Genomic DNA, 13,975 nt, shown 5'->3' with positions numbered 1-13,975 from the left:
TACGGTTTCTGTTTCCTCAGGAAAAAACAATGTTTTCCTAATACAGTTTCCCCATTGTATACTGATTTCTGGACAATGTTCTGGTTGGATGCTTGGATGACATCATCTCCAATTCTCTTTATTAAACTTTGCAGTTTTTTGGACTTCCCAAAGTCCTCTGGCCTTCTGGCAGGCTTAGTTTATCTCGTTCACGGTGGGATGCCTGCCCATTCGAGTTTATCAGGCTCCTGTAACGTTGGTGGCTTTCCCAGCCTCAAGTATTGAAGTTTCTCAGTTTCTCAAGACTCTCCAAATCCCTCTGGCCCTTGAATAGGCTTATTTTCTCTCAGTCTCAGTGGGGCTTCTGCCTGTTGGGGTTTATCACACGCCCATAACCTTGTCAGCATTCCCAGCCACAATTATGACTGCTTGTGCCTCTCAATGGCGTTGCTTCCTTGGGAGCGTTGGCTTCCCTTCCACTGCTCGTGCCAGTGCTAAATCCACTTCTCATGCAGAGTTCGGGAATCCAGACTCTCCTCTGCAATCTGGTCTGCGCATTGGTTACCAGGACCGAGGCCCACCACAGCTTCTGTGTGGTCGCTCCACCAGGCGAGACGGTTGCTTTTCCATCTGCGTCTCTTTCCTGACCTCGGCTCCTCAGTCAGTTAGGACATCAGCATTCTGGTGTCCGGCTAGCATTTTGCTCACTTTCCACACTACTACCGGCTCCGCGGTCTGGCGTTGTTCCGCCCCTCTAAGACATCTTCTCTTCAGAGGCTCGACTCTGTTTAAAAGTCTCTCCCCTCGATTCAAAGTTCCTCGTGGTTTTATGCACTTCATTCGAAAACAAAAGGGGTGTGTACTTTCTCTTTAACTATGGTGTTCAAGGGTGTGTCCTTTCTCTTTAACTATGGTGTTCAAGCAAGATCCAGCATTACCTGAAGCCAAAGAGATTGAAAAATGTCATGGTTTGGTAGAATAGAAGTAGCAACAGTCTTTCCAATTCCCATATAAGTAGATAAAGTCTTCTGGGCAAGGAACTCCTTGCAGGAGTGCGAGTTCTCACCCCCAGTGTGGTACACTTTGCCCAGACCCCTAGGCAGGCTCAGGAACCCAAATGCTGAAGCTGGTATCCTTAAGGACTGGAATATGACAGAGAATGCTGTGTGGTTAAAATGAGGTGAGAAGGAAAACAGCGTGCATGAAGGCACAAACAAGGAATGAAAAACCCACAGCCGCAGCGGAATTGGAGAGAGGGAGGAAAGTCAGTGCTGTAGTGACAGGACACCAAGAGGAAAGGAAATACAGGGTAGCGGAAGGCAATCGTAGCAAGAAACAAGTACTTTGAGCGTCTAACCTGGGAAGAGGTGTTGCAACGCACAGAGCAGTGTTTGGGTGGCGGCCATCTTGGACATCAACTAGACCGCTGAACCGAACTGCGGTGAAAACGTTGCGGAATGGTCAGTGGAGCCGCCATAGTCTCCATAGACCCCACTGGCGGCGCATGACACCAGCCTTGGCCTGCAAGCGAATGGGGACAGAATCTGGGAAAGGTAGCATTTAGAATAAAAAGACATGCAATCCCAAATTGAATCTGCATCAGAAGAAATATCTTCAATAGAAACTCAGGGCTTTCAGATCACCAATATCATATAGTACAAAGTCTAACAGTGGAAATGTGCTGATGCTTTCCAGCTAATGGTGGGACAGGAGTGGAAGTATTCAATCGTGGTACACCTATTATTTCAGTACCTATTTATTTCCGTTCATGGTGTGCTTTATATGATTTATCACTATTATTATGTTTTTATGATTATTGTTATAATGTTTGCTATTACTGTTTAGTATTGTGATTTCAGCTTCAATATTCAATGGGAAGCCATAACAATATACTTTGACGATGTTTCTCTTATTTTTCTTCCTTCCTCTTAGAGTTCCAGCTTTACTGATTACACCGACCTGGATAAGGTGAACCTCAAATCTAAGGACTCTGTATCCAGTGGAATCCACCTCACAGTGGAATCCGATGAGACCATAACTGTCTTTCCAGAGCAGGAACCATCTCTTCTCCCAACAAGCCTGGAGCTCCGCCAGCTGACGCCTCACTCTCAGGGACTCTACAGCGGCTCTCGATGCCCCTCCCTGCCCGAACACCTTGGGAATTCGAATTCGGGGCTCACTGACCACATGGACTTTCAGAGACACCTCTCGGATCCGGGACTTCCCGGGAGTTAGGAATGGCCAATGTTGACAAAAAGAGGAACCCTCAAATGGGTGATGAGGGAAAAGCTTGAAAATGACCGCACTTAAGCGGCGGAATGCATCAGGACCTTGTTTCTCAAGGCTCTCCATGCAACTGTCTCCTTCCCATTATTTGTCCAGAGGAAGGTCCAAAGCCCTTGATGACAGAGCTGAGCTCCAGGATGCGCTTCCCCACAATCATACACTTAGAGTAGATTTTCAGTACCATAAAACAATTAACCCATCCAACAAACTACAAAGATTACTCAAGTGTACGACGCATGAATCTGGAAGATCTGGGCAAACTTGAGGTTCGCAGGTTCAAATCTCAGCCAGATTAGCCCAGTCTTGCATCTTCTGCTGTATGTAAAAAAAAAGGACCAATTGTCAAGCTTTCATACTACTGTCATAGCTAGGACCAAGTGCCAGCCTTTCATATCTTTGAGGTAGATACAATGAGGTGGAATGGTGACTGGTTAATACCGAAATGTGTACCTTTGTTTGTAAAGCCCTTGGACATCCTACCAGGTATACAAGGTGCTTTATGAAGACTGCATTTTTGTATTATTTATATGCTTTCATTATTTCTGTTGGCCTTACATGGGTCAGTACAACTGCTTGGCCAAGCAATAATAGCAATCCCCATCTCTCTTTCCTAGGCTTCTGCTTCCGAACTAAGAGCAAGCCAAATAACACTGCCAGGAACAGTATATTCTCTGCATGTTCAAAAACAACAAACACCATTGCATTGACATCTGCAGCCTCATCACTCAAAATGATTAGTCAAGCCTGGTGACAGACAATGTGATGCCTTTGTATTGCATCCCAATCCATGCATTGTACCCTCATGAACAGAGATGGCTGCCCCTTTTGTGTTCTGGTTTGATGACTTGAGTAAGAGACGGTAAACGCTGACATTTCAACTCATCAACCCCAAGTTAAACATTGTTAAAATTAGCACACGTGTGAGCTGACATACCACAGCAAGTCTTTTAACCAACCACTCTTGAATCCATTAAGCATTAGGCATACCTGGTGTCAGTTGTAGAGAGCATGTGTTGGCATAAGGGAATGCTCATCCCCACGGTTTGTATATGGTATTGCATGGCATTATAAGCCTAGTGCTTCCGTTAGATGAGTACATACTCTGTGCCATACATTTGCTCCTACCAATAACTGCTATGTCAGCAGTAAATAAAATGTTTAGTTTTGTGTATTTGAGTACTGCTTGAAAGCTATTCACTGTTGCAGGCGCAACCAAATAAGGTACCTTTGATTTTTCCCAGCCCTGGTGACTCAGTGATGGAACCAATTTAGTATGGTTATTGTGTGCACCAGGATCTCCATAGCAACTCGACTGGTGAGGGATGCAGATGAGGTAGGCCTGGAAATGCAAGCTCCACTTGAGAAGGGATTGGACGTACAGCGCTTTTACACATTCAACCCAATGCCCCATCACCCGTATGAAACAAGGTCATCCACTTAACAAAGTCCCTCATGTACATACGGTGGAGCTTAACAGTGGAGTTCATTTGGTGTAGCCGGGGTACTAAAACATCAGGTAGGATCCTCCTTGGGCTCTGTGCTCTACTCACCCGTTGCATCTGATACTCGGTTCTTCACCCTTGCAATATGTGCATACACTGCTCTATACACATGGGCGTCATTTTAGGGGGTGACAAGGGTGTTTGTCCCACCCCACTTTCGTGGCACACCTATTTGTCCCACTCATTTGCCAGGGGCCCCTTTTATTTAGATGTCATGTCCTTGCCAACATTTTCAGCAAAGTTACTCCACTGATTATACATATCTGATAACTGTGAGGCGCGCGACCAACACAGTGGTGTCAAATTAGTTTCCCGAGCACCCGAGGACGGATTGCTCATTTCATGAGCGGAACAGTAATCAATGGCAGCCAGAATGATTCCTGGCTTTAGCAAGTCGCTGGAGGGCTAGTTCCATGGATTGATGGTACAGAAACATATGATTCAACATCACTGATGTGTATGGGAGCAGCTTTCACCGGCCAATGGTGAGAGGAGCGATTGCGGGGCCTTTGATATTGGTGAAGGTGCTAAAGGTAGCTTGGGATTTTACTGCGAAACCAGAAAATTACAAAAATAGGTTCCACTCTCACCATAAATATATTCATATCTAATGCTAGAGAGGCCTGTACTGCTCCATCTCAAAGGCAAGACGCTGGCAAAGTGAAAGGGGGGGAATTACCTACCGCCTACATGACCCCCATTCTGTAGCCATGGCGATAAAACAGATGTACCCATGCAAGGTATAACAATAACGCTGCCCACAGGACCCATGTACATGCACAAGATTGCAAAAATAATGCTGCATTAAAACATAGTTAACAATGGCAAACTTTTAAATGAAAAATCAACAAAGTCCAGAAGATTCTGAAACAGTTCTCAGGGTGGATGAGTCGTAATGCAACAACTTGTTTTGTCCTTTTACTCCTGGTCGAGTGAAAGATCAGCTTGGGGACCATTCATTCGGTGAGGAAATAGAGAACAAAAGGTTTATTCAGTGAATTTCCAAACTATAACTGCCCACTAAAAAGGTTTGTTCAATTTGGGTCCTGGGACCTGCCACTGCCAATATGCACATGTCTCCGTCAACGCAGATTGTCGACTGTGTTATTAAGCCAGATTTCTAATGTGCCAGGTTGAGCTATGACTCAACTGCGTCCTATGGCAAACCATTGGATTTCAGATGTTTTTAATACTTGCCCTGAAATTGCTCATACCAGTCAGCACACATTCTCACCATATTCATTTGTTACCAGCAAGCTCCTGGTTCAACGGAACTATTCCTGGGTAAATTGCCCATCCGATACTGGACTAAAGATACTAACTAGACTAAGCTTCCCTTTGCCGCTGTCGAGTTCCTCATTGGTTACAATGCCACACAAATATTGCTTCCTACATAATAGGAAGCCGACGGCGATGTGCTTACCATGAGGTGGGAAAGAATCAAATTTTAGACCTAGCGAGCTTTACTACGTGACATGTGGCTTTTCCCTGACAATTTAAGACCATCTGACCTTTTTCTGTGCTAATGTACTTTCTGAATCCTGTGAACAGTAGCAATAGAAAAGTAATGAAAAGAATCACAGAATGAAGATCCTTCAATGAGGCCCGTGGGTTGGTTGAGGATTTCTAATATCCGTATTTAATGTTGCATTTTTAGATTTTCTTTCAATACCATACGAAGGCCATTGTTCCGCAAATGTTTTTATTGTGGGATGATAATATTGTTGGGTCTTTTGTATTTTGCTGAATCAAACTACTGAGATTGGACCCATAATCAAATAATAATTATGCTGGAATTGGTGGGGATTTTTTCTTTTCGCACTCATGCCATATAGTTAGCAAATACTACTCATCAGGATTGGCAAAACAGATTGTCACACTGTGTAATGCTCCATGCATGCAGAGGTTAATTTGTGTTGGCTATAATGGGTGTACTCTCAGAAAGTGTGTACCTGAACCAGTGAGGTAAGAGTACAGGAGTCAGTGTGGCTGGAATACTGAAAGGCACACCCATTAGACGAATAACTGTCTCCAGAGGAGCTGGGTCCTGTGCTGCTAAAACAAATTGCAAATGTTCATTAGCACAGTTTATAGTTTATAAGAGCATAAGTGAGAGTGCGGTTGGACCTCTGTTCCCCTCACTGGAGATGATGCACTGCAACCATGACCTTAGTGATTCTTGAGGGCGCTTCCAGAGCAATGACTCTTAGTGATTATTGAGGACGCTTCCAGCGCGATGACTCTTACTGATTCTTGAGGACGCTTCTAGAGCGATGACTCTTTGTGATTATTGAGGACGCTTCCAAAGTGATGACTCTTAGTGATTCTTCAGGACTCTGCCAGAGCGATGACTCTTAGAGATTATTGAGGAAAGTCATTCTTGAGGACGCTTCCAGAGCGATGACTCTTACTGATTCTTGAGGACGCTTCCAGCGCGATGATACTTATTGATTCTTGAGGACCCTTCCAGAGCGATGACTCTTAGTGATTCTTGAGGATGCTTCCATGACTCTTATTAATTCTTGAGGAGCCTTCCAGAGCGATGACTCTTCGTGACTACTGAGGACGCTTCCAGAGCGATGACTCTTAGTGATTATTGAGGACGCTTCCAGAGCGATGACTCTTAGTGATTATTGAGGATGCTTCTAGAGCGATGACCCTTAGTGATTCTTGAGGACGCTTCTAGAGTGATGAGTGATTATTGAGGACGCTTCTAGAGTGATGACTCTTAGTGATTATTGAGGAAAGTCATTCTTGAGGACGCTTCCAGAGCGATGTCTCTTAGTAATTATTGAGGACGCTTCGAGAGTGATGACTCTTAGTCATTCTTGAGGACGCTTCCAGATTGATGACTCTCAGTGATCCTTGAGCACGCTGTCAGAGCAATGTCTTCCAGGAAACACCCTCTTTGGTCTGTCATAATATGTCATTCAATATTGTGAGTGGAACCCGTAGTTTCCTGTGAGGTGCACACATGTATCATTCATCGATAAAACTCATTAAGGTAATCATGGTATAACCGCAGATGGTGTGCCATTAAAGATTTAGCAAAATACTTTGCTGATCTAATTGGGAAAAAATACATGGTAGGTCTTAGATAAAAGTGCCTGACATAATATACTTTCCTATGACAGAGAAAATTAGTAACCTGAAATGAAGTCTAGGTGTTAGCTACAGTGAATTGACAAAAGAATATTGTAATTTTGAGCCAATTTCGTATGTGAAAGTTCAATTTCGGAAATGTTTAAGTAAATTTATTTATGGTAACCACACTTCCACTTTTAACGGTAAAAGAGATTTTAGAGCGACACAAAAATTAAGATGAACCACAGCAAATTTACTAAAAGCATGTTTGGGGAAAATCCAAAAATCAAAAACAAAATAAATGGGTCTTGTATCCAGCGCATCAGGATCTAAAATGCATTCTTCAATACAAGCCACGGTTGTCTCATTTTGAGGAAATCCAGGAAAGGCCTTGGATAAAAGCAGTGCTATGAATTGTAAGAGGTAAGTTATTGAGAATACACAATCTTAATTAACCTGGGCTTAAACCTTTAAATGTACCAAGGCTCCCTTGGCAAAGTGCATAGCGCTGCTTTACTGTAGAAGTGGCACTAGTCGCTGCCATGCAATGGGGATAATACAGAAAAGGACCCCAGCCACACGAAATACGGAGGATTGACTAAGCAATCAGAACATTGCTGGCTGTAGTGAGAGGTTTTGCTCACAGAAAGGGAAAGGGGGGCTGTAAGGCAATTATGTGCCTCGATTGTGACATATTTACTTAAAAAGTGGGGCTCTAATGTCATTATTTGCCTTGAGAGTGAGATATGTGTCTAAAGAAACTGGGGGTCTAAGGTGATTCTATGCCTTGTGATGACCAGATGATCTATTCAGATCAGTAGAATTGGCCAACCATTTCCTTTCTACTTTACCAACAGCCGTTTTGGTTAACTGAGCTCTGTAACTTGGCTTTTTATTTTTCAACTTGAGCAGGGGATAAGTAGCACAGATTCTGAATAAGAGTTTTAAATCACAAAACAAGATTGTTTAGTGGAACGTGGGCACTTCTAAAGTACTAGTGTCTCTACAACCTATCACAGACCCACAGGTTGCCTGAAGGCAAACTCTTGGTGGTACCCCACTTTCAGGAGGGAGCAAAAGTGGCCATCCTTTTTGTTGTTTGAGACCAAATGGTCAATCCTCTTTTATCAGTTGATCTAGACAACTGCGGGGCATTGACGTTCTAATTGGATGACAAATTCTTCCTTTATTTGCCTACTGCTGTGTTCTGACTGATGTTGATCACGTCTTGAAAATGTTAGATTGCTTAGGCTACCACTGTGTCATGATTAGTAAAGATGCCTTGGCAGTGTGCTCTGAGTCTATGTTCACCACTAGAACTAACTAACCTCTGCCATCTAAAAGCTAAATGCTGAAGTAATATCATATACCCTTACGTACCCAAATTGCACCTTAACAGTGACTCTAAACATTCCTATTACTTTCCAGGTGCAATATTCAAGCTAGCCACTGAAAACCTGTGACTTGCCAGTCAAAGCTAAAATCCCAAGTGATAACACAGGGATAAAGAGAGAAGGCAACAGAGATAAACGTTGTTGCATTGTTAAGACTTACGTGCAATCGAGTCGGATAGTGCGAATGAAGAAGTAGGGGATAACAGTGTACGGTGGATTAGAGCTGATAACTCTCTCTGTTTTTCTCAAGAAGTATAGAAGTAGGGAAAAGCAGGGAATCCACATAAATGCGCTATGTAGGGATCAAACAAATTTCAGAAAAAAACCAGAAGTCAGGCAAAGTACATTCTAGCCTATCCACACCCAATTTTATATACTGTGTAAAGGTACAGCAACAAGAGATTTCATGCAACATCTCCTAGTCTATTCTCTTTTTGTCTCTTACATAGCAATTAGGCTGTGTCTCTGATGCTCCTATCTGATCTTGTCAGTGTCACCTCTTATCGTTACTGCTGCACTCCCTTTATTGATGGATCGCCGTTGCTCGCTTGGCTCCGCTCTTATTGATGACTAGGTCCTGTCCTTGTATTTGCTTTACTTCTGCTTTCTTAGCAAGGCTTCCACAGTTTGTATTTCTTTCCATTTTACAGTACCTCAACATGGTCTCCCACGCACACGCAGTCTGCTTTCCTTAACATGGCCACTTCTCTACCTGAATGGAGGGGCTTTAAACTGCCAAATGGGCTTAATGCGAATATCCTGTTGCACCGCCTTATCTAAGTGACCGTGTGTAAGAGGAGGCAACACCCCGGATGTCTTTTATACTAGATTTCATAAACCAGGATGATAAATGTTTCAAACATGTGTGGCAAAAGGCTAGCAGTAGGTCATACTGAGTCATATCTTATGATCCTTTGAATTTAAAACTTTGCAGAGTAGTGTTATGCAGGAAGGAACACATTAAACAGCCTTGCCATTTTTCATTCATTTGCCGCCAATCGGAGTGATTTAACATTGCATCAAGCGCTTTATCTCTTTGCAAATTGTTGACCATACAATCAAATCTTTTTACACATGAAAGCACGTCCTGCCTGACCAGTCACATTAATACATTTCTTATAAAGAGTTTTCTGAAGTCTGATTGTGATGGGAAGTTTATTTACCCTAAAGAAGGCCACTAACAATGGGGAGTTCATTTCCTGCAGGGATCCCAAAAGATCCGGCAGGATTTACGTCACAGGTTTTCAGATTGTATCCTACAGGCAAGAGAAGAAAGGGTTGATGGCATTCTTTTATGATAGGAAATCTTTCTGTAGGGAATAGTTTTCTGTTGCTGGTGTATTGTAGTAACACATTGGAATGTTCCAGTCCATGGTTACACATTTAGTAAAACGAAATTTGGACTGCAGTCTCCCATGTCTATTAATAAAAGCCAAGACAGGAGAAACTCAGCTCCAAAATGTTCCTGACCAAAGAGCCAACATTACTAAGGCGGGATGTTGGTTTTCGGGCTAGAACCTCAGAGTTGGAGCAGTTATTATGTGTCAGTGGAGGGTTCATTCAACTGAGCACAACTGTCACATTATGTACTCATTAAATCTGAAACCTGCACTGACACGTCATTCCTGTTACAAAATTGCAAGGCCGTCTCAAAATGGACAGTCCAATATTGACTATCATGGTGGTTACCATATGGGTGCCTTATGAGACCAGTGGGCATGCTGTTTCTCACCCCATGAAATAACCCAGAAATATTTATAAAGGTTGCTCAAGCTATCTTTGGGGTTTGGTAGACTAACTGATGTTTATGCTCATGACCTATTCATTTGTTTTTTTTGTTGTGGTAAATATCATAGCGCTGACATGCTGCTTAACAGTTGCTTACAAGCACTTTCAAACAAAAGAAGCATCCATGCTGGGGCTCTGGACCCAAGCAGTGATGCCGAGGGGGTCCACCATCCTTGTTTCCTTTGAACACCCGTCTATGGACTGGGTATCTGGGTGGCCCTGAGGGCACTTACAAGTGAGGGTGAAATTCAATAAGTAATCTTATAACTGACTTCACTGTCGTTTGACCACTCTACGAGAAGCCCCCAATTGCCATTACTGTTTCCTTATTGGGTTCAACTTGTGTTGTCAAGGCACATCCTCTTGTAAGGCCCTGCTAGGATCTTTTGGAAAATATCTGCACCTACCACTCCTCCCCATCAAAAGATGGCAGCAGAATGAAACCTGACTGTGGGCCTCATCACGACTTGGGCAGTATCCTGGCGGTAATACCGCCCAACTGTAATAGCGTTAGCGCCAACTGGTCCAGCGGTATTAACGCCGGATCACGGGTTCGGCGTTAACGGTAAATCCACATTCCCCATTGGGTCCAATGGGAAATTGTCTGCGCAAATACTGCACGCTAATACAGCCGGCAGTAATTACACAGAAAACAGGGCGCTAAATGGGATTTTCACCTCCAGAAAAAAGCTGGAAGTAAAACAGCACATTTAGCACCCAACTCGTGATAGGGACAGCCCTTAAATGCAGCAGTAATACTGTTACCACCGCATTTAAGGGCTACCGTCCAACTCGTGATGAGGCCCACCCTAATGAGTTAAGAGTTGCTGGGAGCCCCTACCATTTTGTTATGTTATGTTATTGTGCATTTGTACAGCGCCTTACATACCATTGGTATAATCTCAAAGCACTGTGGATTGAACGCCTTTGGGAACCGTAGTCCAGGTCAGTTGAGAGTAGAGTAGCATATAGGGCTAAGGTGCACTCGGTATGCGTGCAGCCAGTGCGGTTTGCGCGGAAGTGGCTGCGTTCTAATGCTAGGTGCAGTACAGTGGGTGTGAGAGATCAGTGGAATGTGTGCAGCAAGGTAGTTGGCATCCAAGTCTGCATTCTGGCGGCTGTGGGGCCTGTATAGGAGATTATGTGTGCAGCTATGCCGATTTGTACATGGGTTATAACTGCGTTCTAACAGACTGTTGATGTGTTCAAGGAGTAATGTAGTTAAGTGTGCAGCTAGGCCGAAATTGATTGAGGGGTATAGCTGTGTTCTATTTTTTGTTGTTGTAAAGTGGAGAATGAGCATAGTGGTAGGAGTGAGTGTATTTGCTCACTGTTAGGAGGCCCCTGTTCCGGTTACTTTCCGGAGGCCGGTGAGCTGGCCATATCTGTCCTGGTGGTTCGCAGTAGTGGATCTCTGAGAGAGATTCTCCGGCTTGTGCAGAGTATGCTGTGTTAGCCCAGTCGGATGGTCCTTGTTTCTAAGGCTCTGTTGTAGGTGTCAGAGGGCCCATTTTCCGGGTCCCTGGTCATAGTTTACGGCAGTTGACTGGGTAATTCCTGACACGTTTATGGTTACAGGTGTGGAATTATATTGCAACAACATTATCTCATCGAGAGAAGGGGTGCTAGAGAACTGATTGGATGGAGGCAGTAGTGCATAATTTTCAGCAGAGTCCCACCAAGCATAGTTGCTATAGCGCCTCGGTTGAGGCCATTCTTAGCTTTATTCCTTGGAAGGCAAGGGTTGCCTAACTTCAGCATATACCGCCTTGTGTACCCAATAGTGACATGATATGGCCCAATCATAATGTTTAAAACATAAGTGCTATGAGGCTCTGCAGTAGTGGCTCTGTGTCTTGATTCCCAGATAGGCAGAGCTTGATGCGGGGTTAACAGGAAACAGGGCCAAACGTAGTTGGCTGACAGGGGAGCCTGCGATGGTGGCTATCTGTGTTAATTCCCAGATGGGTAAAGTTTGACAAAAGCATGTCTAATCGCATTTTGCTGTAAGGGAGAAATTACGCTTCCGTGCCCCGACTGTTCCTACTTCTGTGATGATGCCTGATTAGCCGGCTTCCGTGGCCAGCTGCTCCTACTTTTCAAGATAATGCCTAGGGGGACACAAGTAGAGTTAGGTTAGGGAAGTACTAGCACCCAAACAGAAACTGAAAAGGAGCATATAGGTGGGTTCCAAATGCATGTGCAATTTGCCGTATCTTGCACTAAATTGGCTGGGGGCAGAGTGGGGTAGAAAGTCCTGTGTTGGTTACTTTTAATCACTTTGATCACAGTTCCCATACATTGCAGTATGTGTGATAAGAAATGGTCAAATGCCGAGCAGTATGGTGGGCATTCACTTTCCCCTGTACACCGCAGAACACTTTCATATAGTTTAACATCACTTCATTGGGCTCACAGACACTTACTGTCAACCATGCCAACCCCTTAAATCCTGCCATCCTTTGAGGTGGGGTCTGAAGCTAATGTAGTTGGTACCACTGCAGTGACATTGACATCTGTAAATGTCCACACAGTGCTGCTGAGTGGGCATTAACAGATTCAGGTTGGGTTGTGCCTGCTCATGCCCTACCCTTTATACACCTCTAGGGGGTCGCCTCTCTCGGACGATGGGGTAAGTGTGAGCGATGAATACACATAGAACCCTGCAAATAACAAATCCTTTATTGGAATAAAACCACATGGAGTTCAGGTGGCTTCTGACGTCTGTCCCCAGGATTTTGTTTCTTCCAGGAGTCACTAGGAAGAATCTGAGATCACCTAAGTGTATTCCATTCAGCAACCTAGCTATGTCCAATCAAATTCTTCCTGGCCCTCGAAGCGTTCAACCTTGCTGTATTTGTTGTGGTATTCAGGATTCTAAGCGATGCATCCTAGTGCTGGAAATAGAAGACAGACTACGTCCATAGGAGGTCTCCCACCAGAATGTACTACAAGCTCTAAAAGGGGGACCCTTGACTCGGGATGGTTACCTACAACTAATCACAAAATAGAGAGGAACAATGTGATGCACACATGTTCTTTGGTGTTCAGCAAACGTTTCTCTTCTCTTGGTGCCAATGCTAACTAAGCACAAACGTGTAAGCACAGCCCACTTGACAATTATTCGAGCAGTTCTCATAGAAATTAACCAGTGTTGCTACTGTCACTGAAATGTGTTTTTTTACTGGTGAATCCAATGCTTTATGGGGGAGTCTCCTTGGAGGATTCGGCTGCTCCTCGCCATGCTGCTGCAGTTCTGGCTGTTTCGTAGACACTGTCGTGGTTTTCATGCCACTAACTTAACAAGCTCCCTAAGAGATTAGAAAAACTGTGATTTTTTTTCTTTGTTCTAGTGTACACTGAATTTAATAAAGATTTGTTGGCATCTCAAGTGAAACTTGTCATTGCATGTGTGTTGTTGGCTTTTCTTCCCTGAGCTTCCTCTTTAACCCTCCCTCTCATGACCACTGCAGCATTTTCCTGTTTCCTCCCCTTGTGTGGTGCGAGGGAGGTGCCCCCGGTATGGAGCTCATCCAAGGTGTAACAGGCGTGGAGCCACAATATCTTAAAAAGGGGAATTACGGGAAGGGAACCCAGAGAGGCCCACAGATGTGATATGACATGGCATTGATAACGTGCCTGTACACAAGTGCCTCTAGGTGCCACAAGACAAGGGAGCGAAGACATAGGGAGGACAAGACAAATGATACTACTAGGCCTTGTGTCATTCGGATCATGCAAGTGCAACAATAGAAGTGCAAGGGGAAGGAGAGGGGGAAGTGCAAGGGAGAGGAAAGGGGGAAGTGGGATCAGGGAAGCATGGCTCTGAGTAAGTGCAGCCAGGGCAGCACGGGTCTAGGGAAGTGCAGGAGTCAGGGGGCTGTAGGGGTTACAGTTACAGCCCCTAAGTGTGCGGTAGGCCAGGAGGCAGTGCAAGGAAGA

At 44.3% G+C, this 13,975-nt stretch overlaps 1 protein-coding gene across 3 annotated transcripts in view; it reads left to right on the top strand.

Annotated features, from left to right (window-relative positions):
• Positions 1–13,424, top strand: part of KCNH6 (potassium voltage-gated channel subfamily H member 6) — a 1,027,260-nt gene extending 1,013,836 nt beyond the window's left edge. For all 3 annotated transcript variants that reach the window (XM_069634128.1, XM_069634127.1, XM_069634129.1), the window contains one exon: positions 1,912–13,424. In XM_069634128.1, the coding sequence (XP_069490229.1) occupies positions 1,912–2,214 (303 nt within the window). In that variant the 3' untranslated portion in view covers positions 2,215–13,424. The remainder of the gene's footprint in view (positions 1–1,911) is intronic.
• The last annotated feature ends 551 nt before the right edge of the window (positions 13,425–13,975 follow it).

This window comes from Ambystoma mexicanum, chromosome 13 (assembly GCF_040938575.1).
Source record: "Ambystoma mexicanum isolate Mex_15411 chromosome 13, UKY_AmexF1_1, whole genome shotgun sequence".
In the NCBI taxonomy this organism is placed as follows: domain Eukaryota; kingdom Metazoa; phylum Chordata; class Amphibia; order Caudata; family Ambystomatidae; genus Ambystoma; species Ambystoma mexicanum.
This window is presented reverse-complemented; position numbering and strand designations above follow the sequence as displayed.